The sequence below is a fragment of the Mustela nigripes genome, chromosome 5 (assembly GCF_022355385.1).
Source record: "Mustela nigripes isolate SB6536 chromosome 5, MUSNIG.SB6536, whole genome shotgun sequence".
NCBI lineage: Eukaryota > Metazoa > Chordata > Mammalia > Carnivora > Mustelidae > Mustela > Mustela nigripes.
This window is the reverse complement of record NC_081561.1, coordinates 22,842,776-22,870,436: the sequence shown is the minus strand read 5'-3', so window position 1 is coordinate 22,870,436 and position 27,661 is coordinate 22,842,776. Positions and strand designations below refer to the sequence as shown.

Below are 27,661 nucleotides of genomic sequence, written 5' to 3'. Positions count from 1 at the left end.
TATACATATCCCCTGAAAACAGAATATGCTGGTAGCCTTTCAGTGCCCTTAGATGAAGCAGGACCTGCTGTTTTTCCGGAGAGGTTTCCCAGACTTCATCAATGAAAACCAGGCTAATTTGCTTTTCAATTTGTTGCAGGCTAAACTAAGAATGAAACTGTAGCATTTACATTTACTGATAGAGAATGGAAGAAATAGGAGGAAGATGAAAGTAACACTTGCTTTAAAGCAGAGGCCTAGGCCCAGTATGTAAAGAACCCTCAAGTTGAGAGGTAAGTGGATAACCTGGTAATCAAGTAATTTTAAAAATCAACAGCAGGTTCAGCAGAACAGTAGGCATCGTCGACATAGAGCAGGCCTTCCTGGGTTCTTTGATTCCCACATTCAGTGCCTTTCATGCATTTTCTGACCCTGTCCCATTGTAGAGGAAGAGCAGTGTGAAATGCAGATTCTGGCGTCTTGAGAGTCTGACCGGCCTCCATCCTGCATGTGGAAGGAGCTAGTGTGCTTCCATTCAGACATTCCTTTCAAGGTTTCTCACCCATATAAATCTGTTGGCGTTTTTGGCTTCTCCTTTCAACTGGTTATAATGTCCTTACCAGCTTCCTCAATAATGAGTTAAATAATATACTTACCATAGGTTCCTTTTTTAAAAAACCAAACCAGGTGAAAAGAAATGCATGAACTCAGTGGAATGGCAGAGGGAAACACATATCCAGTGGCACAGTTCTTTCTTCCAGTGAAAAGCTTAATAATAAAATAAAAATAACGAGCACTGAGTGAAAATATAGGATACATTGTTAAAATAACTAACAGTGGTTATATCCAAATAGTAGGATTTCAGGGAATTTCTTCCTCATACTTCTCTTTATCAGAAAAAACTCAAACTGGAGGAAAAGTACATAATGGACAACAGTGGAGTGAGTAGAAATTTGAGAAAGCTGGAGAATGCCCCTTTCTCACACTTACAAACCATGTAAATTTTCAGTCTGATTCAGCAAACATTTGCTGAGCACAAACCATGGGACAGATCTTTGTGAAGATGCTAGGGTACAGAATTTCACACGCAGGCTCCTGGCCCACGGCGTTCACTGACCAGCAGCTCTCTGGGGAGGGAGCACTATTTACACCTGCAGGAGAGGAAGAATAATTTCCCTTCTGCCCTTCTGAGTTCTTGGCTAAATAAAAGCTAGAGAAAAAAAAAAAAAAAACAAGAGCGTATTACCATGTATGCCTCAGGTGTACAGGAGAGATGCCCAGGAAAGAATGAGGAACTCAGAGAAGCAGCTTGAAACTCTGGCTGATGTAGCATCCTCAACAAAGAGCAGTACATTTGTGGAGAAAAGACAGGACAGAGGAAAGCATTTGAAGGCTTTCAAGGGCTGAGACAAAAGCCAGTTGGTAAAATCTGTCCTGTAGATTCCTTTAGTGTCTCTCCAGGCCCACAGCGTCTAGAGTTGTCACTGGGGATCAACATTTATCCTTCCTACTGCAGGGGTGGGGGCACCTGTGTAAATTAGGTCCTGCTTTTAAGAAAGTAGGAGGAGGGCAGAGAGCTTTTCTAGTATCTGTTTCTTTTAGACATCTTCAGCTCATGGTAATTGCTATACCAAAGCAGCATACTTTGGGATAGCATATTCTGCTGTTCTTTATGCATATGTGAACTGGGCTAATAGTATCCAGTATAAACAGAAATGATGAACTGGAAAGGAGGAAACCACAACCAAAAAACCTTAACACAGAAACAGGAAATTCTGTTAATGTAACATTTATTAATTATACACACACACGCACAACTCTGCTGACGAGACTGATACACATACACAATTATCAAAAACTGGAAAACAGTTCTAGGCACATTTAAAAAGCAGAACATTCCCCTACTTCCCACTACACTTATTCCCAAGTTTAATCCTACAAAATAAAGCACACACACAAAGTCACAGCATCAATATTATTCAAGTAAAAAGCTAACATAGCTGCACATGAATGATTAAAACCCTGGGCTGCAGCCTTTGGAGAAGGCAGGCCTGTGGAAAAATCTAAAACTAACAGTTTAACAGTAAAACCAGATTTATTTGCATTGTGCTTCTGATGCTTATTTTCAGTCTCTCCCTAAGAATAAAGGAGAAAAGAGAACAACGCCTGACATAAAATCATGTTTGAAAGCCACTCAGAGGGGTAAGTGCAGATAAGCTATTTCAACGAGAATCCCTGCCTAGCTGGGGAAAGTGAATGGAGTAGTTTTCTCGAGGCCAACAGACTCCTGTTATCCAGGTAATTTCTGATCACAGGATCATTGCTGGCAAGTTCTTGGTGAGAACTCGTTGGAGCAATGCCCAGAAAAGTACCTTTTACACAGGTGTTCAATGAAATAAAACAGTGCCTGATAAACGCAGGAAGATCAGATCTCCCTCAGCATCAGGTTGGCAAGCTTTTTCTGTAAGCGGCGAGTCCATACTGTGGGCTTTGCAGGCCGTACTGTCGGTCTGTGTTGCCAGTACTCAACTCTGCGGAGAGACCAGCCGCAGATCCGATGTTGAATGAATGGGCATGGCTGTGTTTCACCGCAGCTTTATGGATGGAATCTGAAGTTGGAATTTCTTTAATTTTGTGATATGAAATACCGTCCTTTTGATTTTGCCCCCAATCATTTGGAAATACAAACGTATTCTTAGCTCTGGGCTACACAGAAACAGGTGGTGGGTTAGGTCTGGCTTGTGAGCTCTTGTCTGCCAACCGCTGCCTGACTTCACCACACAGGGTCACCTTATTGGAAAATACCCGCCTCCCCGAAATGTTCAGTTAGAGACACTTTTCTTCTTCCCACAACCCAGAACAGTTTTACTCAACAGGAACCTAGTTCCTTCTCAAATCACTTTAAATACACAATTAAAGACATTGCAGTGAGTCTCTGGACCTCGATTTATGGACCCAGGGGGGCCAAATAATAAGCAAGAAAGCTCCAGTCTGCCGCCCAGACAAGGAATCCACTGGCTTACCAAGCTATCCACATATGTGAATGCATTCTCCTAACACCTCCTGGTGTCTGTGTTCCAGACTTCTAACCAATAATGTTATAGCATCTTTATTGTTGAAACAGATGGATACATCCAAATCTTAAGTAATTAGAAAGTTATAGAAAATCACCTAAAACTATAAAAGAAAGAAACCATCAGTATGCTGCACATGTGATTCTGGACAGGGTGTGGCTGAGATACGTCGGCCCGAGGCGGAGGTCAGCTTGTCTCTCCTGTGGGAGTCGGGAGACGGCTGGTGTGAGGCAGGCTAACAGAAGGGAGCGCCAGGACCAGAGGTGAGTTCCTCTGTGCCCACGGGCATTCCAGACAGTGACTTAACCTCGGCTCCCCAGGGGTACAGGGAACGATGCTAACTAGCAGGGGGCAGGGAGGGGACCCCCGTCCCCAGCACACCTGCCCTCAAGCTGTCCTTCCAATGCCCAGAATATCCACGGAGTGACAGTGGACCCCACACATGGTGGGAAAGGAAAGCTCCATCAATGCTTATTCAGCCTGATTCCTTTTCCTCAGTGTCTGAGTGCGGACGGGAGATGTGTCCAGATAAAGCTTAGAATTTTCCGGATCAGAGTTCCTCTTTCAGAGTGACAGGAAACACCAGTCATTGTTGTTTTAAATAACGAACTGTAAAAACTCTTACTGGATAAAGGGTACCTGCCATTCGAGGCCTCACACCCCTTCCGCTAGGTGGATGGGCCCTTATGGAAATCTGTTTTCCTCCCAGGTTCGCTGTGGGGAGAGGTTTGTCCTCCTGGAGGTGAGGGAGCAGCACCCCGAGAGGACGGGAAGAGAGGCTGCCGGGGACCTCCTCGTCTCAGGTAGGAGAGTGGGTGGGCACCGGCCTCCCCCATCTTGGCAAAGCCACAGCTCGATGCCCAAGGAGGGCTATGCTGCTACTACTAACGGCCCTGTACTTACACTGATTTTGTTTTTGCAAATATTTCGCTTTCTGCCCATTGAGCTAAGTAAGGCATACCCGGAATCTCCAGTCCATAGGAGGAACAGGGGTGCTGAAGGCAGGTCTACGCGAACAAAGCTACCGGGGTGGGGGGGGGGTGCTGAAGCGGGACGTGGCTCTGCTTTAGGCTTAGGCTCGCTTCCTAAAAGAAACAAATTGAGATGAAACGCGGGATGGAAATGAAAACATGATCTTTAAGTCGTATATTTAGGACGAAGCCTTCAACTTAAAAAATGGTCCAGGGGCCTGGCAGTCTCAGTCGGCAGAGCCTGCTACTCTTCATCTCGGGGTCATGAGTTCCAGCCCCATGCTGGGTGTAGAGACTACTAAGACAAAATCCAAGACAAAATCTAAGAAAAAAAAAAGGTCCAGGAAAAGGGAAAGGTGCTCCTTCACTGCCCACAGAAACACAGGCAGTTCTGGGCTGTTTCAGAGGTCTGAGTACTTCAGCCCGTGCGCCCAGACCTCTGAACGCGCAGCGGGGTCTGCAGTGCGGAGTCGCCCGGTGGCGGGGCTGCTGTGCCCGGCCCGGCCGGCCTGCGTGTCGTGCCCGGGGCTCTTCCCTGCAGACCTATGGTCGGAACGCGGGGCCCCCAGGCCGCCCAGGCAGTGATGGAGCCTTCGTGATGGGCCCCGGGGCCCTGCTGGCGGGGGACAGCCGCCACAGGCACAGGGCATCCGTGGGTCCTGAGTCAGGTCCGCGGAGGGGTGGGATTCACCTCTGCTTGAGATGATGCGCACTGGATGAGACTTTAAAAATGCCTAATCCCAGTCACCTACAAGTTAACTTAAAATAATGGATGGCATGTCCCCATAATATGGAGGCTAGCTTCCTTTTTTATTTCTGAAAGAACTAGCAAACCCTACAAGCCCCCAAAACACACGTATTTGAGTTCCAGATACTCATCAATGCCGTACTTGGAACCCTCTCGCCCGAGGCCCGACTGCTTCACGCCCCCGAAGGGGCACTCCACAGACGAGATCAGTCCTTCGTTGACGCCAACCATGCCCACTTCCAGCTGCTCTGCTACTCTCCAGATCTGGGCCGGGTCTTGAGAGTAGAAATAACCTGTCATGGGGATAGGGGACATACATAGGACAGCCATTAAAGACATGCCATCTAACGCCAAGGAAGCCACGGGCCATGGGGTATCTCGTCGGGCCTGGAATCCCACTGCTCCCACAGGGCCCTAAGCTGGTCCTGTCCGTGTCTTCATCTCAGACCCGGGGGTCTCTCGCTCTGCTCCCCTCCCCCTCTCATGAGGGACGGCTTCACCCTGCAGGACGGCAGCCGGAGCCTCCCCAGGTCCTGCCGCCAGGGCCGTCTCTCGCGCACACTCTGCCACCCAGCGAGACTGTCCTCGTGCGGGGTTTGCCCTACCCTTCCAGGGACTCCCTGCTGTTTACAAAATAAGGTTCGAGTCTTCTGGGTACTTGACCCCCCCCCCCCCCCCGGTGTGGACTCGGGCAGCGTTTTCAGCGTCGCCTTCCCTTACGCCATTCGCCAACCATCTCTGAACTCCGGGACCAAACCGTCCTCGTCCTTTCCGCGTTTCTTCTTAACTGCCACAGTCCCCTCCTCCCAGAACCTCTCTGCTCCCACCTCTGCATAATCGGAACGCGGCCCGTCACTGAGGACCTGGTGCGGGTGCAGCTCCCCTCGTCCCATCGTGAAGGGAGGGAGCCCGGAGCGCAGTGTCCCAGAGGCTCTGCCGCACCCCTCTCACCCGGGCCCTAGAACAACTCTCTAGGTGCTGTGGGGGACCCCCCCCCCGGGGCATCTTGCTCCGTACGCCCCTCACTGTGGACACCGAACGTCAACGTCCAGCCGGTGTGTGTGTCTAGTGATGTCAGGGTGACGGGGTAGTGCTGCGGCCGCCCTGACCATCTCCAGACGAAGAGGACGGCGGCCACTGGGGCTCTGTCTGCACACATGCCCCGTGCCTCTTCCACCATCCCCAGTGCTCTGCCACTGCCCTCAGTCCGGGCCAGGCTGCCCGGAGCCAGGTGGAATGCAAGATAAAAGACTTGGAATTTGCAGGCATCCAGCCTCAGAGGACAAGGGACTTGTGGGGTGTGGGCTGCCCCACGAGCTGCCCTACTCTTCTCCTGAACGCCCTCCGCTCTCCCAGGGAGCTCCCAAACACAGAAGGACCAGGTGGCAGACCGTGAACTTGCACAAACCACCTTGTGCCCTGGAAAGTAACAGAACACACCCGACAAGGGCGTCTCCTCAAAACCCAGGGTGATGTTTCTAAGGCACACCCGGCACCAGCTGGAGAAACGGGAGCCTCGCACAGCACGGGGAGGAACCCCTACCTGCCAGCCCCACATCGGTTGCGTTAGCGATCGCCACGGCCTCCTCCTCCGTGTCGAACCTGCCAGAGAGAAACACGTGGTCAGCAGAATCTGTTGGCCAGAGGAAGGAAAAGCAGCCGTCTCTCCTCCTGAGCAGTTTCCCAAACAGCGGCAGAGGGTGAAGGGCAGTTCTGCACAGAGACCCCAGGGCAGGGGGGAGAGGACGGCGGCCCACGGCTCCCCACGCCGGCTCCTCTCTCCCACGAGAACAAGAGGCAAGCAGGCCTGCGGAACACAGTGTATCCGGAACGTCTGACCTTGCGTCTCCCAAAAGGATGACAGCTCTGCTCCCTGCAGAGGCCACGTAACAATCAGCAACCACCCAAGAAGCAGGCATCATGCCGCGGAAAGGCATCCAGAAGGGGAGGGCCGGGGCTCTCCGCGTGCAGCGCTGGGGTCCTGCTCCTGCCTGAAACGAGCATCGGTCCTTCCAAAGCCCTACGAGGTCCCTTCCAGCTTTATCGCTTTCTTTCTTGAACAATGTCTGAGAAGCATTCTCCTGGGGCAGAGGGCTCTTAGGCCCCCATTCTTAAATTCAGAGATCTGCTCGCTGTGGACGCCAGGCGTCTCTCTGAAGGCACCAGGCAGAGGCAGCGGAGTCGCCTTGGGCCCCCGTCTACCCAAGAGGAAGGGTAGGAGAGAAGAGGGCTCCAGGGGGAGACCAAGGAGGGGCACCCCAGGAGGATCACTTGTCCCGAGGCAGAGCAGCCGCATCTCCTGGGCTTGTTGACTTGCAGACGGACAACAAGCTGTCCTGCCCGCCGGAGCACAGGAAGTCAGTCCCGGCTGAGGCTCCTACGCCCCTTCCTCACACAGCACTGACTGTGGCATTGCTGAGGATTTTCACCTCCTGCCAACACTGGGCTTGTGCGCCCGCCACCCTGTGCCCACAGCAGAGGGGTGGTAAGACCAGAGCCCACTAGTAACAACCTGTCCTCCTCCCCGACCTCACTCTCCCCCCCACCCCGACCTCACTCTTTAACTAAGTAACAGCAACCATAATGCTAGCAGGCACTGGGCTTAGTGCTTTATGCACACCACGTTAACTAAAACTTCTGCAGAGCAAGCACCAGTCCTGTTCCTTTCCCAGGAGAGGTCCCTGGGGCTCCTCTTGGGGGGGACCCTGGGGCTCCTCTTGGGGGGGACCCTGGGGCTCCGAGAAGTCAATCCGTCCAAGTGCACAGAGGTAGGATGCAGCAAAGACTGAATCTACACCCAGTACAACTCCAAAGCCTGCACCCCTCACCACCAACTGCATCCTCTAGGCTCCTTGAAAGTGTCAAGTTCACGTGCTAGGTAAAACAACTGTTATTAGGACAAAGACTAAAGTTCTTCCAGTGCTCCATTTCTGGTGGGCTAATATGTAAATTGCATTGGCAAGATGGTAACAAAGCCGGGAAACTGTATAAGAGAGACTTCTGCCCCAGACAAGATGGCCTGGGGAGTGCCAGGGGCCAGCTCTCCCTGAGAACTGGATGCTGGAGGAGAGAGAAAGAATCTGCTCAAAAACCCTCAGTCAGCAACTAACACCCAAAACAAGACGCTTCTGGAGGCTGAGAAGGTGGTGGAATCCTCAAAGAATGATGGCCTCAAGTGGGAGAGGGCTGGGGGCCACCCATGGAGGGGTGAGAAGGGCCAGGACGCTGGCAGCCTGCACCTCCCCACTGTGCCTGCAAATTCAGGTGCTGCTGCCTTCAGACCTGTGTCTCTGGACCAGTGGTTCAAGTCTACGGGCAGAAAAGCAGCAGGGCCACCAGCTCAGGGTGGGGGGACCAGGCAGCACTCGCGCCCAGCCGGCTTGGTGAGTCAGCCCAAACGGATGCAACAGCATGAACCATCTTCCCTCGAACGCCTCTCACCTCTTGTTACACCAGAGGTAACAACAAAATACCCCAGGAAGCCAAACCCCAGGAATACCCAGGGCACGGGCAGTTGTGCTGAGACTGGGTCTTCATACTAGAAGCTTCCTTCCCGAGGCTCAAATGTATCGGAAGCAGCCCAGGCTAAGGTCTAAGCTTTTTACCGCAACTCCAAGGCAGACACTTCCAGTCAGGGCTGCCGAGAGTTCCAGGAGCTCCAGACGAGGCCACATGGGAAATGACAAGACACCGGAGGAGCTCTGACAAGGAGAAGGATGACATACCGAATGAGCCACACCGCAGGAGGCGGAAACAGAGCAACAGAATAAAACACAAGAAACGGATAAGCATCCACAGCAACATAAGGGAGAATAACGAAGCGGGAAGAACCCACGATGGGGAAGAACGATCTGGAGAGATGAGGGACGGCAGAGTAGCCGAAGGCGTGTGGTGGGCCGGCAGGGTAGCAGCATGCGTGCCTCTGAGGACCGGGGGGCTCGGCTGCAGGCGGAGGGGACCGGGGGTCTCAGAAGGCTTCGGGAATGGATGAAGACGTGCGACGAAGAGACAGGTATGAAGAGAAGTGGGGGGTGACACAGACGTGTCACCGTCACAGACTTCCTAGAAGGTCGCAGCAGAATGAAAGGAGGGGAGAGAAGTATCTGGAGAAACGATGACCAAGGACTTCCCAGGACTAGACAGACAGCTCGGATACGAGAGGAAGTCGACGGGACCGCGGCCCGGAGACGCGCCTGATGGCCTCACCCGTGAGGCCTCAGGATGTCAGAGACCTTGAGAAATCCCAGCAGCTTCCAAGAGAAAAAGGAACAAGAGCCAGACAGACACCAGCTTCCTCGGTAACAACCCCGGAAACAAGTAGATAAGTAGTGATGTCGTCACAGCGCTGAACCGAGAATCTTATCCAGGTGAGCTATGACCAGCCTCCGGAAGTGAGACAGAGCATCACCTAAGAACCACCGACTCCCTCGAAAGAAGTCTTTTTGAGGATGTGCTCCACTGAGGAGAAAACAGACTTCAGCCCAAAGCCAGACGAAAGAAGGTGAAGGAAAGAATTTCTATTTAGGGATCTAAATAGGTAATAATATTGTTATATGTTATATGCTATGTGTTACATGTTATATATGTTATGTATGTTATATATGCTAATGTTGTTATATGTTATATATGTTCTTTCTGAGAACCATGAATAGTTCTTGGCTCTTCAGCTGACATAACAGAGCTCCGCTCTGCAGCTCCCCCTCCCACCCCGGGCCTCAAGACAGCACTCCAGCTGTGTTCCCTTCCCGGGGCCCTTCTTCTGCCCAACCCTCTCCAGTCTTCCCACCAGCGGGGTGATCTTACTTGATAACGGGCGCCAGAGGCCCAAACGTCTCTTCATGGGCGCACAGCATATCCCCGGTGACGTTGCTGAGCAGGGTGGGCTCAAAGAAATTTTTTCCAAGCTGGTGTCGCTTCCCGCCGGTCACAATGGTGGCCCCTTTGGAAACTGCATCACTCACGTGTGTCTCTACCTGTGTGAAGAGAAAAAGAGAAGCTTGGGAAAGCTGGCTTGAAGATACTGTGGGGATGATAGTCTCTCGGAGTGTTAAATCTACAGAAAATGGCTTTTTTTCTTTTCTTAAAAAATAGGTTGAGAATGACATGCCCTGTGCCACCTTCCTCTGCCCTTAGATTCTCCACTGTCTGATCCTGTAATTCATTGAGGGTCTGGTATGGCCTGATGTCCTTCTGGGCCCGACACTCTGGTTTTCTTGGGATTTGTTCTTCACCCTCTAGAGTCAGCTCCGGGTTCTTGGGCACCATGCTGTCCCGAGGTTCTAATACATTCTCCTCATGTGGCTGTTTTGAGAAAGGTTCACTACTTCCTGAGTTTTCCAAGGCATGTCTGATGTCTTACCTGCTACTGGTTGGTGATGGATTGGTGATCCAAAATCATCCTGCTTCAGAACTCTTGCGCACATGCCTCTATTTCTAGTGTTGCTGATCAAAGTCATGTTCAAAGACAGTTCTTACTCCTTGGCGGGTTCCTGTCTCCCCCAACCCCCACCCCAAGCGTTTAGGATCTTCTTCTATGTTCCTGACATTCTGGTGTTTCAACAGAATGTGGCTGGGCTTTTTCCTTTCATTCCACTAGGTAGAATAGTTAAGTCTTTCCCTCTGAAGAGTGATTTCCCCTTGCTCTGAGTTTTCATGTTATTTATTTGCTAATGCCACTGCTTCCCTCTCAGTTCCTTCTGGAGCTCCTGTTGCTGAAACGGATATCCCCCTCAGCACAGATTAATTACTTTCTTTTCAAATTGCTATCATACTTTTCATCTCTTTGTCTTCTGCTTTAAATTCTAAGAGTTCTTCTTGATTCTGTCTTCCATCTTCATCTACTGATTTTTTAAAAAGATTTGACCGTCATGTGTTTAATTTCTAAAAACTTTCTCGTTCTCATTGCCTCATCTTCACAGAACCTGCTTTTGTTTTACTGATGCTGCTCAAACCACACAGAGAACACTGCTCGGTTCTCAGAAAATTCCTTTCTGTTCCCAGACTCATCTCTTCCTTGAGGGTCAACTGTTCCTCTTACGCGCTGAGAGTTTGCCCTAAAGGCGTCATGATTCCGCACTGTTCACCTCCCTCATGAAGGCCTGGTTCGGTTAATTTAAGTGGGTCACATGGGTGGCCTTTGCGGTTTCCATTCTCTCCCCTGAACAAGAGGGCCAATGGCAAGCTCAGGTTTATTCTGACTCGGGAGGCTTCACTTCAGGGACAGCCCCCTTCCCCAAGGGGCAAAGGCAAGGAAGCCCGGCTCTGTCACACCCACCCCGACTCTTGAAGCTGGAGCCCAGCCCAGAGCAAATGCCTCTGCTGTCCTGTGTGTACTGGTGGTGCTTGCGAGGACGAGTGATATAGGAACAACTCCGGAAACTGTGCAAAAGTACAACCAGTTGGCGCTATGGCTCCCCTACTCCCCTGCCTACTCAAGACCACAGCCAGTTCTAGATAGGCCCACCCTAAAAAATGGCACCCACTTCCCCTGGGGCATGCCTTGTCTGCGCGGACTTGTGTTAACACCATCTCTTCTGCCTTCAGAAGTCCACAACCTCTGGTCCACTGGAGCCGTCCACTCTTCTCCATTCTCAGTGGGATATTCTATGGCACTTCAGGAAAGGTAAATACAGGCTCGGGCACATTCTACCATCCAGACACACCCTCTCTAAACCCCTGCCTCTACAGGTGCCGAGTCCAGTGTGTGCAACTAATCCCCATTAGCCACAGTGGCTTACTTCACATGATTTACAGCTCCAAAAATAACTACATTTAACATATTTTAACAAGGCCCACTACTTTGCCCCCAAATAGACTATACGCTTTGCCCTTTTCTGGTCATATTAAATGTCATATGCAGTTTCTTCCTCTGGAATTTCCCCTGTGACCATTTGTGTACTAAAGCCAACACAGCTGATTTTTTTCAGAGGAGGTATTGTCTCTAAACCCTCTAAAAATAAATTTTTTGCAGTCCTTGCTTGAAGTGCTGGGAAATGGCGCCCTCTAGAGGGCAATGTTTGCACCTTCACTTGGGCAACAACCACAAAATCTTGACAACCGTGGTCTCCCAGGCTGGCAAATGAGCAAGAGCTGGGGCACTTAAAAAAGAAAAGAAAAAAAACAACCATTGCTGAGGCCCTGCCCACACCCAGTCTCCTCGGGTAGGACCCAGCATCTGGAGCTGCAAAAGGCACGGAATGGGTTGGGAACCAGCCCTCTGGGCCTTTGAACCACAGCTAATACAGACCCAAATCGTGGGCACCAGCCGATCAAGTCACAGGGTCCAAAGTCCCCTCGAGTGCTGGTGGTACCCATGGACACTCTAATGCATGTTCTCTATTAGGGAAATCCCAGGGCAACAGCTACAGGGCTCTGACCAGCCTCGATGCTCCCCTTGGCTCTCACTGGCTGGGGCAACAGACATGGGTTCAGCTGGCCTGTCTGCCCACTGAGGCCAGGCAGCCCTGGAGTCTTGGTCCTCAGGCGGCCAACAAACACCAGGCAGGGTGTGCATCCCAGCTGGGGGCTCTAGTTTAATTTTGGCTCCTCGGGTGACACCCAGAAGGCTGGCTGTGTCACCCGTCCTGCTTCACACACAGTCCAGCCTCCAGCTTGTCTGCTGTAATGAGTCCACTAAAATCCTTTCCATGAGTAGAGACTTATCTAAGGAACATACGGGGTGTTCATATTTTATGTTTTGTTTTTGTTCTGGGTGTTTATATTATAAGAAAGTTCCTCGTAAGCAGCTCTAAAAAGGATTATGTTACTTCCCCCTTTATTTACTCAATTCCAGTGTAGTTAACACACGCGCTGGGTTAGTTCCAGGTGTGCGAGACAGTGATTCCGCAATTATTGTACACAATTATTCCACATCTCACTTTTCCGCCTCCCACCAGTTAATTCTCTGTAGTTAAGAGTCTGATTTTTTTGTTGTTTGTATCTTTTTTCTTTGTTTCTTAAATTCCACACATGAGAAATCATATGGTATTTGTCTTTCTCTGACTAATATACCTCACATCATACTCTCTAGATCCGTCCATGTTACTGCGGTGCAGGATTTCATTCTTTTTATGGCTGAGTAATTTTCCACTGTATGTATATGCCACATCCTCTTTTTTTTTTTTTTTAAGATTTTATTTATTTATATGACAGACTGAGATCACAAGTAGGCAGAGAGGCAGGTAGAGGGTCATGGGGAAGCAGGCTCCCCGCTGAGCAGACAGCCCAATGCGGGGCTCGATCGCAGGACCCTGAGATCATGATCTGAGCCGAAGGCAGAGGCTTTAACCCACTGAGCCACCCAGGCGCCTCCCACATCTTCTTTATTAAAAAGGACTATGTTTTAAAACAGGAGATTATGTTTTAAAACCTCAAGGACAAAAGTCTCACATAGCTAGTGGTCTGTCTAGACTGTGACTTTCTATGAACAAAGAGATTCTTCCTGAAAGCAATTTCCCTTTCCTGCCATCTGTAAATCCTGGGTGCAGCTTCTGCTATTCCGTGTCTCCCTACCAGGATGCTTTTGTCAAGGATTCTTTTAGGAAGGGCATTTTTTTGTCAACAGAGGCCAGCATTTCAGCTGAAACATCCATGACTTCAAAAATAAAAACAGTCTTCCTTTCCTTTTGGGTATTCAAAAAATGAAAGACCTTCGTCTTTCAAGATCCTAATTCCTAGGGCAGCTGGGGATAAGATCATCATCACAATCACAGAAAATTTAGGGAGGACCGTAGAAGATCTAACGTGATAGATCTCATGGGCACTCAGTGTACACCCAGAGCTGGGAAAGTTTAGAGGCAGATGAAGCCACCTGCTTTATACTTCTGGGCAGAAATTCACTTTCCCCTGAGTTCTCCATTGTTGCCAAAACAGCCTTGCTGGGCCCCTTACCAAAGTGTCCTTTGCTAGTTAAGCCTTTGATATCAAAACCAGGAAATTTACTTTAACAAAAAATCAAATGAACTTACCTTTTCTACTGCCTTTTCATCAATTAATGGGCCTTGAGTAGTTCTCTCCTCAAATCCATTGCCCACACGCAGATTTGTTTGGATCGCCTCAGCAAATTTCTTCACGAAGGAATCATGGATACCCCTTTGCACCAAGAAACGGTTTGAGCAAACACAAGTCTAGATGTGGGTGTGGGGGGGAACAAAACAGAAAAACCCAAGTTCACAGGACAGTTCGTCAGAGGCTGTTGACCCGACCCAAGAAGTTTGACTGCTGCTACCTCTCTGAATATGAGAACCCTTCCCCAGGTGGGCCCCATCCTGTGTCCAACCTGCCACATTCCTCCCCATGTGGGTGGGGCCCCCAAGATAAACGTAGGAAGTGTGCATTCCTCTCCAGCCTTCTCCATGTCTGCCACACCTTGTGGTTAAACGAGTACGTGAGTACAAATATCTGTGCAAAAAAGAGAAAGCCACCTGACCAAGTTTTGCCCCAGCGGCCCAAGTGAGCCACCATGAAACAGAGGCAAGAAAAAAAAAAAGAATTAAAAACCCTGTAGCTCCATGAGAGACAGGGATGCAGCAGTAACAGAGCTGGGGCAGGATGGAAGGCGATCAAAGGCTGATTTAGATCCATTAGCTTATTAAATTGTTCAGGGTTTCGCTGAATCCAGCATTTTGAAAATGGACACAATACCATTCATCCATGTCAGCCTAAATTATTGAAAATACTCTTGCTTATTTTTTTCTAATTAAACCTAATATATATATATATATATATATATATATTTAAATATGTATTTATTTTAGAGAAAGAGAGAGAGCATGTGTGAGCAGGGGGAGAGGAAGAGGGAGAGAGAAAAAATCCTCAAGCAGACTCCAGACATGGGGCTCCATCCCAGGATCCTGAGATCATGACCGGAGCTGAAATCAAGAGCTGGTCACTCAACCAAATGAGCCACCCCAATATATTTAAATTATAGACCTAATATTTTTAAATTATAAAATATAACGTATTATAGGAAATGCAGTTATCACTGATAGATTTTCTTCTTGTCTTTTTTATTAATCATGTATTTTCCTAGTAGAAACTATAGGTAAATAGATACCTATAGATAGAATTTTGTGTCCTATGCATTTTTATTGGCTTCAAGCAACATACCTCGAAGTGGTAGCTTTAGGAATGTAGCTCTGAAGTTACACCCATTAGCGTTTTATGTTTCTAAAAGGAAACACGGGTATTTCTGAAACCACCAAGCTTATTTAAGGTTATATAAAAGGGGAAAAATTAATTACTCAAAGTCAAAAGATGGATGAAAACTACCCGATACAGAGTATTATACAACATTCTACCTTTTTTTCCCCCTAATATAACCTTTCAGGAGTTTTTATTCTGTCTCTGGAATGCATTTAAAACTACTTATTGATGGTCCGCTGAGAGAAAGTACTTAAGACTATTTTATAAGAAGTCCAGTTCCTGGCAACAGCTTGGAGAAAAACTGGGAGACGGGACCCCAGTCCACTGGGCTGTGACTGTGACCCAAGGATCTAGGACTTCCAAGTCAACCAGTCTCTCCAGAGTTCCATTTCCTCATCTGTGAAATGCGAGGTCTGTATCAGGTCACTTTGAAGGTCATGCCAGATGTGCTCAGCCAGGATTTCCTATGGAGATGTGAACTTGAGCCACCCCTCTCCAATGACAGCCTGGACACCCCCTGGACATACTGTACCATGTGCCTATCAGGCCACCTCCATCTCAGGGACAGGGAGACCCAGGCAAAAGCGTTTTGAGTTTTTTCAAGAACAATCTCAACATTTTCCTGCCTTCTTTTCCTTAAGAATATGGGCCTCAGGCCCTAGCTATGTCTGAGGAGTTGATGTCTGTGGGCTGTTCTGTGTCTGAGGGGATGATTTTACCTGTTCAGAGAAAAGCCCAAAGAGGTTAAACTACAAAAATAACCATATTCAAAGGGCAGGAAGACGAAGTCTGTCCAGGGATTACACCTTATTTCTCTTTGGACCCTCTGAGCCTAGAACGTTGCTGGCAAAGAGGGCCCTCACTAAATATTTGCTGAAAGCGAGCAAAAAAAGAATGACAGAAGAACCTGCAAGTTTCCTTCCAGGAGGTGATTAGGCAGTAAGAACTTTGTGAAGCACACACACCCTGAAAAACGCTGCAGGTCTCACCTGTCCAGAGTTCCTGAATTTGGATGCCATGGCCCCTGCTACAGCCTGGTCCACGTTGGCGCTGTCGAAGATGATGAATGGGGCGTGGCCACCCAGCTCCATGGAGACCCTCTTCACGGAGCCCGCGGCGTGGTGCAGCAGCACCTGCGGGCAGACCCCAGACCTGGTGAGCCGGATCCGACGACCCAGCCACCTGCCTAAGCCTTTGTTTCAAATTCTGACCCGGCAGGGAAATGGCCAGGCGCTCAGCACGGTCTGTGGGATGACTTAGTTTGCACACAAACAGGAGGAAATAGAAACATGCATTTGTACATGTGTACAATGTGTACAATTTGTGCATTTGTACAATGGAAGATTACAAGAAACTAAAGGTAGTTACAGACGGAGGGAGGGAGTCGGGGCAGGGACGAGCCTTCTGAACCTAAGTGTGTTTACACGGTCTGGATCCTTGAGCCACGTAAGCACACTGCCTATTAAAAATTATATAATCATAATATAGGGAAGATAATAGAGTCATCCAGAAGCCTACACCCTTCGCTTACCACTGACAGAAGTTTAAAGTCTACCGATCCAGCATTTGGCGACACACACAGCTTCATATAGATGTACTTTTTTTTTTTTTTTTAAGAAAACAGAATGGTAGATTTAAACAGTTTTGTAACCTGCTTTATCTTCCCAATCAACCACATATCTGGAACATCTTAACATGTTCATAACACCTTATACCTTCTTCCTGCAGGGTAACACTCATGATAGCACATGTGTTTCTAGAACATTCCCTCAGATGCCTGCATAAAACTCCACGCATTTATTTATTCAGCCCCCATCTGTGGGAAATTTAGGTTTCCAATTCCTTGCTATTCACAATAATGCTGCAATTATTCTCAGTATAAGTTTGTAGAAATAGAATTGCCAGCTCCGTGCACAATTAGAAAGCTTTTTAAGGAAACAGACCTTTCTGTTTCTGTAAGTACCTTTATACTAAATACAATTTTGGCTCCCTTCTAAGAGGTCCATTTCAACATCAGCTGTGTGTTTAATTCTAGACTGTGAAAGGAACGTGCATTCCAGAACTGAGGAGGTACAAGGGAGAGCTCTCAGCCACTTCACATGCAACGGATAATGGGGACTCGTGGCTCCCCAACGCCTCGGGATTGTCAGAGAGGAACCTCTTTCATGTCACGGTAAGGGACACCATCCAAAAAGTCTCCGGACGGTGATCAGATGTTACTTTATCCCACAGACCTCTTAACTCCCCACTGCAAATCTCCCTAAGAAGGGTGATGCAGATGAACTAGTATTTTCATATGCCATAGGAGAGAAAATACTAGGATGATGTCTGTGTTAAGTCAGTGAAGTCTGATTTAAGTCACGTACCTTTCCAGTCGCTGTTGAGCCAGTAAAGGATATTTTGGACACTAGAGGATCAGTACAAAGTGCTTCCCCTACTTCCTTTGCCTTCTTTCTAGAGCAGGGAATAACATTGTACACACCTGGGGGAATGCCAGCCTGGTTTGCAAGCTATAAAGAGAAACAGCAAACAGGGGGCAGCAAATGATCAAACTGGAAAAACAGAAAAAGAGAAATAGATGTTTTAATCCAAAACGTAACGTGGGGTGAAAAAAAACCAAAGCTGACTTTGGGGACAGAATAAGAATACATTTGGAACTACTCAGAACTGAAATAAGATCCTTATTCATGCTAAAGTGATACTAAATGTGTTGTTACACAATTAAATATTTTATAGCATGAATTTCAATGCCATGTTTTAAAAAAATTTATTTTAACTAAATTTTTAATGCCACTTCGGTTAAAACAAACAAAACATAACAACCCTTGGATTTATTTCCCGGGAAAAGTCAGAGAGAGTTCCAGAAGTTTTGGGTTCACCTGTAGAAGGACCGAAGGGAGAGGGTGCACCCAGAGCACTGCCTGATGGGGGGAAGCGGTCAGGCCGTCCCGCAGGGGACCCCGGGGCAGTGGTGATGACCGGGAGGCATCGTTGGGGGATTGTGCGCATGCCGCAGGCCAGGGAGAAACGGAGCCAGTGCGCGGACCCACCGCTGCCTGGGCCGGAAACCTGCACTCTTTCCACAGCGGCCCTCTTTGGATGGGGCATATTGGCATTACCATAACTTCCGAATTTTGTAAAAATGCGCACTGTGCAAATCTGGGGATTCTGGGAAGACGGCGGGAACAGTGGAGTGTTGCAGAGTAATTTCATCTTGTGAAAATAGGGCAGTTACGGGGCCAAACCAAAGCATCAGAGACAACATTCCCAAGACAGGATGTGGTGGGGGCCCAGGACAGTTGTGTTTTACTGCAGCGCAGGCCGACTTCAGGTCTGACCGCCCGGGCATCCACTTAAATGCGTGTGTGGGGCACACACTGCCGGCCACGCCGCTAAGATGAGGAGCCAGGCAGCCCTCCCTCTGAAGTTTTGGAAAATGGAGGGTTTGGCAACTGGCTTTTTTGCCTGACCAGGGGGTGTGGACACGCCGGTGACAGCTGGGAGCAGCAGCACCTGCGGGAGAAGCTGTAGAGGAAGCCATCTGACGAGTCCAGAGAACCGCCCTGGAACCGGGGCAGGCCGGCCTCAATGGCCCACGGACTGCCCAGCCCAAGAGCAGGTGCGGGAGGGACTCCTTAGGGAGGAAGCGGGGGGACTCAAGCAACAGCACCAAACCTCGACAGGGGGGGGCAGGACCACAGGGAGGAGCACAGGGAACCCTGTGGTAGAGGAGGAGCAGGGCCACAGGGAGGAGTGCTGGAACGTGGTGGGGTGGGCAGGCTTGGTTCAAGCCGGGAAGGGAATGCAGCCAGGAAATCTCAGAGCAAGGAAACAAGACACTCATGAAGTTAGGGAATGGGCCTCCTGCCAAAAGCTTTGGAAAACTAGGTATAAAAATGAAGCAGGGGCGCCTGGGTGGCTGAGTTGGTTAACCAACTGTCTTCAGCTCAGGTCATGATCCTGGAGTCCCAAGATCGAGTCCCACATCAGGCTCCCAGCTCCGCAGGAAGCCTGCTTCTCCCTCTCACCTTCTCCCGTCTTGTGCTCTCGCGCTCTCTCTTTCGCGCGTGCGCACTCTCTCAAATAAATAAGTAAAATCTTTTTAAAAAGAATGAAGTAAATGCTCAGAAAAATACACAAATCAAATCCCATAGGACATTATTAACAGAGTAAAATAAGAGAAGAAAGAGCAGAAAGCATCCTCGTGGACAAAAGCATTCCAGGAAGACAGGCCCACAAAATAGATCAAAGCCGTAACTTACTATGAAGGGAAGAAATGTGCCAGATACAAAAGAACAACATGAATCCGAATTAGAGAAATTCTGGAAATGAGGTAAGGGAACGCAGGAGAGATTAGAAATACGAGGAAAAACTAATTTCAGAAGTGATAAGCAGCGGTGCTTGGGTAGCTCAGAGGAGCTCACCTCTTGATCTCTGGGTTGTGAGTTTGAGCCCCACGCTGCGTATAAAGCTTACTTAAAAATAAAATCCTTAAAAAAGAAAAACGAGCAGCAGGGACCAGCAGCCCTGCCAGTGTCATGACAACAGGGACAACTGGCTGCGCCTCCTGGTAAAGGGACACAAGGAGACCAATCCGAAGTCTGACAAAGTCTGGAGGCGGCTTGGAGGTTCTTACAAACGTGATCCTGCACCTTTCTGAGCAACACAGATGTGTGTTTCCAGATCAACCTCGTAAGCAGAAGGGTCTGCTGTTCACAGACCGACTCCGGACACTAGGATTTGTAGCAAGCACACCGCTCACTCTGTTTCTGTGTCCGCCTCAGGAGTCTAGTAATGAGTTCCTTTACACACGTCACACAGATTTTAGAATTATTTCAAGGTAAACTGTAACGGCTCATCTAAAAGAAGCCTTCCATGTGGTTAATGTTTCCATAGGACTAAAATGTCCAATTTGCCTCTGAAATAAGGTGCCGTTGGGGGAAGTGCCCTGAAGGACAGGAGCTTCTAGTCACTGGGTCTGGAGCTGCACCCAGTCTCTGACAGCCCAGAACAGCAAACACGGCAAATGCCTCTGCCTTCTGGAAGCTTCTCCAGCTGACCACAGGGCCAAAGACAGGGGTACAAGGACCCAAATAAGGAGGAGGTCCCGGCACAGGCAGGATTGAGGTGACGAGGCCAGAAACTGACCCCACGCTCAGCATGGCTCTCACGGAAGCCCTCCCTGCCGAGAACCTTCCCTGGGGGCCTCCTTGGCCCCGGCACCCTAGAGGCGCTGGCATTCAGCAGTGAACCCAACAGATACAAGCCTCCGTGGGCCCTGCATGCCAGTGAGTGAGACAGCGGCACATCAGGTGCACGGAGCTCAGCGGGAAGAACAAAGCAGAGAAGGGATTGGGAGCACAGGAGTCCGAGGCTGTGATTTTCCAAGCAGAGCCTCCCTGGAAAGGTGGCATTTGGGGAAGAGCTTTCTGGAAGAAGGAAAGGCAGGTATAGAGCTGAGTCGGGGTGACCCTGCTGCGGTCTGAGGAGCGGCAGAGGCCCGACTGGGTGCAGCTGAAGGGTATGGGATTTCGGAGTGGCAGGCAGGGTGAGGGCAGAGGGGGGCTAAGGCTCCGGGGGGTGGAATCTTACAGGGCCTCGGAAGCCAAGGTAGGAAGTCTGGGTTTCACTCTGAGGGACAAGAGAAGCCACAGGAGGGTTTTAAACAAGAGTGGCGAGAGCTGACTGAATGCCGACTGACCTGGAAGAGGGAGAGGTTAAGAAGAGGTTCCATAAGTGTGAGAAATACCCACATTTTAGTCATCCTCCTGCTGACTTAGTAAAAGTGATGGACAGATGGTCTTTTTAGGGCAGCCTAAAATATACATTGGCCCTATGTCAGGAAGTCCCCTATCCATTGTTTTTTCCTAAAACATCTGATTTGGGGGCACTGAGGGGGCTCAATCAGTTGAGCATCTGCTCTTGATCTCATGGTCGTGAGTTCAAGTCCTGCACTGGGCTCTGCACTGGGTGTGGAACCTACTTAAAAACTTAAAATAAAATATCAGACTTAAAATGACTGCTGCTAAATGAAAGCACACAGCACATCCAGCATGAGATGCAGCCAAAGGAGGCTTCGAGTCAGCTTCTTTCCAGCCTGGATAAATGACCCCGCTCGGACTTGGCCGGCTGTGCGCAAACCTGGGGGAGAGGCTCACCTCGGCCAGGGCCAGGGCGGAGAAGGGCGTGTGCTCGGCGGGTTTTACCACCACGGTGCAGCCAGCTGCCAGGGCGGCCCCCACCTTCCGGGTGATCATGGCACTGGGGAAATTCCACTGGGGTCAGAAGAACAGAGAAAGTGTGAGACCGGGTAGACTGCTCTGTAGCTCAGAACAAGGCAGGTCATGGAGTCGGTCAACAAACTGCACTGCACAAACAGACTCTCAAAGTGGTGCTCCTGGTCTTACACTCAGAGCCCCAGACACCTGTCACCTCTGGAGCCACAGGCTCAAAAAGACAGGAAACGTCCCCAGAATCTGAAACAGTACCAGACCATCCGTACTGGGAGTTGGCGACCTTTCTCAGTAAAAGGCCAGATGGTAAATATGCAGACTCTGTGGGCTGTACAGTTTCTATCCCAGTGAGTCCGTGGTTCCAGTGTGGAGGTGGCCACAGTAAGTACAGGAATGGGCATGGCTGGGTCCCAATAAAACTTTAATTACAGCATCAGCAGTAGGCTGGATTAGGCCGAGAGCTGTAGTTCACTGACCCTTTGGGAGAAAATATTAGCCAAGGTAATTTTGAAAAAGGCAGATGATGTAGGACTTCCTTCTCTCTATTTATGGATAGGTATTTGTAGATATCTCCATATCTACATGAACAGCATTTTAAAAAATTTTGACAAATCCTTGTCTTGTGCTCATGCTGTGCTAGGAAGCTGTTTTAAATCATCATTAATGAAATCCTCGTCCCAACCCGCTGAGGCCCTTATTAAACTGGGGAATAATGAGGACATTATTTCAGGGGAACCGAGAGCCACCAAGTCCCTTGCCCCAGGTCACACAGCTGGTGCACAGGGGGCTCTGAGTCACACCGAGTCAGGCGAGGCTCAGGGGGTGTCCGTCTGCACCTCTGCTGGGCCAGGACAGCCGCCCTGAGACCCTCCGGCACCCGAGAGGAGTGGACGTGGGACGTCGTGGACAGTGGCCACACGAGGCTGGCGACCAGGAGAGAGCAGGGTGTCCCCAGCGTGCTGCGGCTCCAGCCGGGGACACGCAGTGCTATATCTGGAAAGCTTTCCACCTGCAGAACCCGGGCCAGCACACTGATGACACCCTACTGTTGATGATGACCATCGATTAAGCATAAAATGGCCCATTAAATGTGTCATAGCTTCAGTCTTTAAAAAAAAAAAAAAATCTTTTTCGATGTGCCAGGCATGGCCTTGAAGCAGCCTTTACACCTGGTCCGAACAGGCCTGGGTTCTGCTGTGGGTCGTCCCGCCTCTGGCAGGTGTGAGCAGGCCGGCATTCCCACGCACTGCTCCCACAGCTGGGTATCCCAGAGGACCGGCGGACAGCAAAGGAACGGGGAACCGGGACAGGTGACACAGCCAATAGGGCAGCACACCTCCTCACAAGGAGGAAGGCGGTATCGTCCCAGTCCCACTCCATCTCCTACCCCGGGGCCCCACCTGTCTGCCCGTCCTCGTACCGGGGTGATGACTGCGGCCACCCCGAGGGGCTGCTTGAGGACCAGGGCCCGCCGGTCTCTGGTGGGGGTGTAGATGATGTCTCCGTAGATGCGACGGGCTTCCTCTGAAAACCACTCCAGGAAAAGGGCAGAATAGACAACTTCCCCCTGCGCCTCCTTCAGTGGCTTCCCCTGAATCAGAAAAGGACACATTGGCTGCCTTCTCAGGACAAAGGCAGAACTCTGGCAGGCTGTGCACAGAGCAGACACTCTCCCCTTAAAAAACCCCGGGGCTGGGGCGCTTGGGTGGCTCAGTGGGTTAAGGCCTTTGCCTTTGGCTCAGGTCATGATCCCAATGTCCTGGGATCAAATCCCACATTGGGCTCTGTGCTCAGTGGGGAGCCTGCTTCCCCATCTCTCTCTGCCTGCTTCTGCCTACTTGTGATCTCTCTCTCAAATAAATAAAATCTTTAAAAAAAAAATCATAAAAACAAAAAAACAAAACCCCGGGGCTGTTGAGAAATGCGTGACCCCAGCAGGAGCCTGGGAAAGCAGGAGGACAGGTGCAGGCAGAAAGCCAGACCACAGGCTGTCTGCATCCCCGACGCCCCACTTGCTTCTCCTTCTGACATCTCCTCAGTGTTGGGACCCTGCCGGAAAGCCACGATTACAGCTACGGACAAACTTCTGGCATGTTCTTAAACGTACAAACATGGCGTGTGAAAAAAGTCAACCACACCAATCACAGAGAAAAAATCTAGAATGGTGGGAAAGCATTATTCACACAGTTTCACTCAAAATCTATTTCTTCAGTATTAGTATTACTGCTATTCCCACTGGCAACCACCAGTCTGTTCTCTGTTTGTAAAAGTCATTCTCTCTTTTTTTCTTTCTTTTTTGTTTCTTAAATCCCCCGTATGAGTGAAATCCTACAGTATCTGTCTTCCTCAGAATGACTGACTTCAGTTAGTGGAATGGGCTCTAGCTCCATGCATGTTTCTCGAATATCATTCAAGGGTAGAACATCCAAACTGTTGGGCAGATGTGAGGCCTGGCACAAGAGTTCGTTGATATCACATCATCAGGCCATGAATTCCCGTTTTCTTTAGCGGCGGGCTTGCCCCTGCTCGAGCCTGAGCATCCTGGCACAGTTTCTTAGGGGAGAAAGTTAGGGCCCTGAACTTACGCTTTCGGCTGTAATTATCCTGGCAAGGTCATCCTTATTTTGTATCATTAAGTCGTACCATTTCCGAAGCAAAGAACTCCTCTCCTGGGGAGGAAAGAAAAAGAGCAACAGAGCTACTAAATAACCTTCTGTGTCCTCAAACGGTTGGTGTGTGTGCTCTCAGGCTCAGGGAGACACACACTGACCTGTCTTCTGCTTTTTTAAGTTGGGGCGGAAGCAACGTGTCTGTGACATGTTAGTTACAGGTATGCAGGCCTTTCTTTGAGAAGCGATAAGGAAGGTTCCATTTCAAGTTGCATCTGAAGGGGTGTATTGAGTCATAAGCTGTGAAAAAAGACTCATGTTGAACAGCACAGACAATAACTTCCCCACACGCAGCTCTAGGTCCTTGCTCGTCCTGTGCACGAGCAGCGAGGCATCTGATGAGTCCAGGCCAGTGCTTACTCTGCGGGAGAGACAAAAGGCTGAGCTCTAGAGGGCCTGGCCTGCAGCGAGAAAGCAAAGATCTGAGCCCAGGGCCTGCTCCACACACAGCCCACCCTTCGCCTGGGAGAGGAGAGGAGAGGAGAACACGGAACCGTGGGAGAACGGCAGGCATGCAAAGCAGATTCGGCTTCCTGGCGGGAAACACGATGTCCGGGCCGAACCCCGGAAATCAGGGAGGCCAGCAGGCCCTGCTCAGGATGCACGGCCTGTGTCGTGGGCTAACGGTGTTTGTCCCGAACAGATCTGTCACCATTCCAGCCCTCAGTAACTCAGACAGCGACAGACGGGGTCTTTCCAGATATGACCGAGGCAAGCGAGTTACCGTGAAGTTCAACTTTTAATAAATTTAAAGTTAAAATTTTTTTTTAAGTTTTATTAATCTAAAATTAGGGTGTGCCCTACTCCAACATATAAAAGGGGGGTCCTTGTAAAAAGGTGACTTTGGACACACACAGGAATGCACAGGGGGAAGATGATATTGGGGGGTCACTGGGAAAAGACAGTCACCTACAAGTCAAGGACAGAGGTCGGGGCCGATCCAGCCCTCGACTTGGGATCTCGATCCTGCAGAACCGAGTATGTTTCTGTTGTTGAAACCGTCAGGTCTGGGGTATTTTGTGATGACACCCCAGGAAAGCTACTACAGTCTGTGCGGAGCTGTGAGAGCACGCGGGTCTCCAACAGGGAGGCGCTCGGGGTCTGGGGCTCGGGGCCCCCTGAGCAGGGGTGTGTGGTGGATGGTGGACTCGGAGCCTCTCAGCCGAGCTCCTCATCCGTACCCTGGCTCAAGTCTGCCTCCGAGAGCTACTGAAAGTACTAGATAAAGCACCTGGAAAGCACCAAGAGCAGCACTTGGCCGTGGAGGGCACCTGGGGGCCCTCAGAGCCGGCCTCGTCCTAATCCCTGGAACCTGTGCATCTGCTCCCTCCCACCAGAGGGCACTCAGCAGATGTGATCACTGAAGGATCTGGCGGTGAAGAGGGCTTCTGGAATCGCCCAGGTGTGCCCAGTGGAATCAGGAGGCTGGTTTAAGAGAGAGGCACGAGGGTCTGCGTCAGACAAGGCGCGTGCTCCCAGGAGCAGAGAGGGTGGACGGAGCGGGATGCAGGGAAGGAAAGGAAGCCCCTAGCGATTCCAGAAGGAACACAGCTCTGCCAACACATTTGGGACTTCCGACCCCCAGGACAGTATGAGAATAAATCTGCATTGTCGGAAGCCACTAAACTGGTGTTAATTTGTTACAGGGCGAAACGTAAGGAACAGCTGAGCGCACAGTGGTAAGTATCTGGCTGCTGCTTTCCCCAGAGATCCCCTAGGAGTTCACAAGGTGCGAAACGAGGTCCTAAAAACACGCAAAAAGAAAGACGTGAGACAATGAAAACCATGTCCCCGGTGGGCGACGGACCCACACTGCAGCTCAGGGAAGCAGGGAGGCGGCAGGGTGCGTGCTCTGACCTCGCAAGGGCAGACACAACCCTGGGGCTAGACCTGGAGGAGGGGGCCGGAGAGGGAACACAAACCAGCAGCGGGCAGGGTGGAGACAGGCCTGGGGGAGGAGGACAAGAGGGGAGGGTCCGGGCTGCCTCACAGAGGAGCTCCACCAGAGCCCACCTTTCCCTGCAGCACAGGTGGACCCGCCTCACTCGGGTATGCGGAGGCCCCTGGCACTCCTCAGCAGGACCCTGCCAGGTCTTTCCCAGGAGGAAGGTTCTCTGAGAAGACTCAAGCCTCCCCAGGACAGGCTGACGCCACGTTCACGGTCCAGAGGCGTGGATGTCAGGTGGGTGATGTGACCACAGGCGGACAGCGTCCGTGGGCGGTCCCGGCACCAGCCCTGGGGCCCCGAACAACCACTGAAGCCGAGCCTGGCCGGAAGAGCTTCCCGCACACCTGTCCCACCACCAGGTTCTCCTCCCCTCCCCCATCTCAGCCAGTGGTTCCTCTGACCCCCTTTCTCTCACCCCAACATCACCAGGGCCTCCAGCTGACTCTCCAGTCCCAGCAGATCTTTTTTGCAGAGGGCCCTGGCTCAAGCCGCCTTCCTCTCTCACCTCCGTCCCAGCCAGCAGCCCCCCGCCGGGGCCCACATACCCTTTCCAACGCAAACCTGGTCACAGCTCTGCTCGAAGCCCTGGAGTGGTGCCCCGCGTCCCTCAAGGTAAAACCCCAGTCCTTAAGACGGCTACACACCCCACGGGACCCAGCCCTGCCTCCCCTTGTTACTACGGCCTTCAGAACTGCCGCGGACGGACTCCGTGCCGTTCTACAAGTGGGTCAGGCATGCTCCTGACTCGGCCGAATTCCCGCCGCTCTTTCATCTCTGCCGCTGCGGTCTTCAAGGAGGCTACCCTGACCTGTGGGCAGAATCGTGCCCCACCCTCCAGCCACAGGTTGAAGTCCTAACCTCCAAACACGGTCTTGGAAGGGGTTATTGTGGTTAAATGTGGTCATAGATGAGGGTCTTAATCCGGTATGACCGGTGTCTTTACCAGAAGAGGTGAAGACAGGGGAAGGTGCCGAGGGAAGGTCGTGCGCAGAGGGCCGTCCACAAGCCAAGCAGATGTTAACCGCACTCGCTCTATTCAGGCCGAAACCCGGAGAATGGTCGTCGGCCTGCACAAGGCCTGATTTCTCGACGAGCCTTCCTGTGTTAGACTAGCAGCCAGGGAGAGCGCTCTGTGTGTGCGCCCAGGTGCCCTCCACCGTCAGGCCCCTCTCCTGCTCACGAGAGCCGCCGCTCGCTGGTAATTTCATGTTAAGCGCACAGCTTCTGCTCCCCCCTACTGGACATTTCAGAGGCTGGAGGGCGGCGCCTGTCCCTAACCCCTGGCATAGTGCTTGTGACAAAACAGAAGCTCCAGACTGACTTTTGGATCACCTCTGTCCTGTTCCTAGGACTTTCTGCCTGATGAATCCCGGTGGATCGAGGAGGGGGAGCCGACACAGTTGGTTTCTCTATGGGGCAACCCGGGGGCCCTGTGCGCGCTCACCTTGGCCGAGACGCCCCTCCAGCTGCAGAAGGCCTCGTAGGCTGCGCGCACCGCGGCGCGGGTCTCGGGCACCCCGTAGTCGGCCACCAAGCCCAGCTCGGCGCCGCTGGCCGGGTCGTGCACGGGGAAGGCGGCGGCGGCCGGGAGCCAGCGGCCGCCCACGAAGCCGTCGGTGCGCAGCAGCGCCGCGGACAGGCCCGCCAGGCCCCCGGCGGAGCGGCCGGGCTGCGCCGAAGCGAGCGCGGGCGCGGCGGGCACCGAGCCGCGGGGGCGCAGGCCGAGGCCCGCAGGCGCCGGCGGGAGGCGCGGGGCCCCGCAGCTCCGCAACCGCAGCCAGGTCGCCATGGCCCCGCAGGCGGCGGCAGGAAGCAGGCAAGCGAGCGCGCGCCCGAGTGCAAGGGTCGGGGCGGGGGGAGGAGCGAGGTGGCGGCGGGAACGCGCCGGAGACGCGG

General features: G+C 51.1%; 1 protein-coding gene across 1 annotated transcript; it reads right to left on the bottom strand.

Moving 5' to 3' along the window:
* Nucleotides 1-1,752: 1,752 nt before the first annotated feature.
* Nucleotides 1,753-27,596, bottom strand: ALDH5A1 (aldehyde dehydrogenase 5 family member A1). The gene is made up of 10 exons (XM_059399550.1): nucleotides 27,210-27,596; nucleotides 23,734-23,817; nucleotides 22,569-22,739; nucleotides 21,074-21,190; nucleotides 17,282-17,425; nucleotides 15,905-16,048; nucleotides 13,739-13,897; nucleotides 9,576-9,745; nucleotides 6,316-6,374; nucleotides 1,753-5,065 (listed from the first exon to the last, which is right to left on the bottom strand). The coding sequence occupies exons 1-10, from the start codon at nucleotides 27,552-27,554 to the stop codon at nucleotides 4,860-4,862; spliced, it is 1,599 nt and encodes a 532-aa protein (XP_059255533.1). The 5' UTR covers nucleotides 27,555-27,596; the 3' UTR covers nucleotides 1,753-4,859.
* Nucleotides 27,597-27,661: the final 65 nt, after the last annotated feature.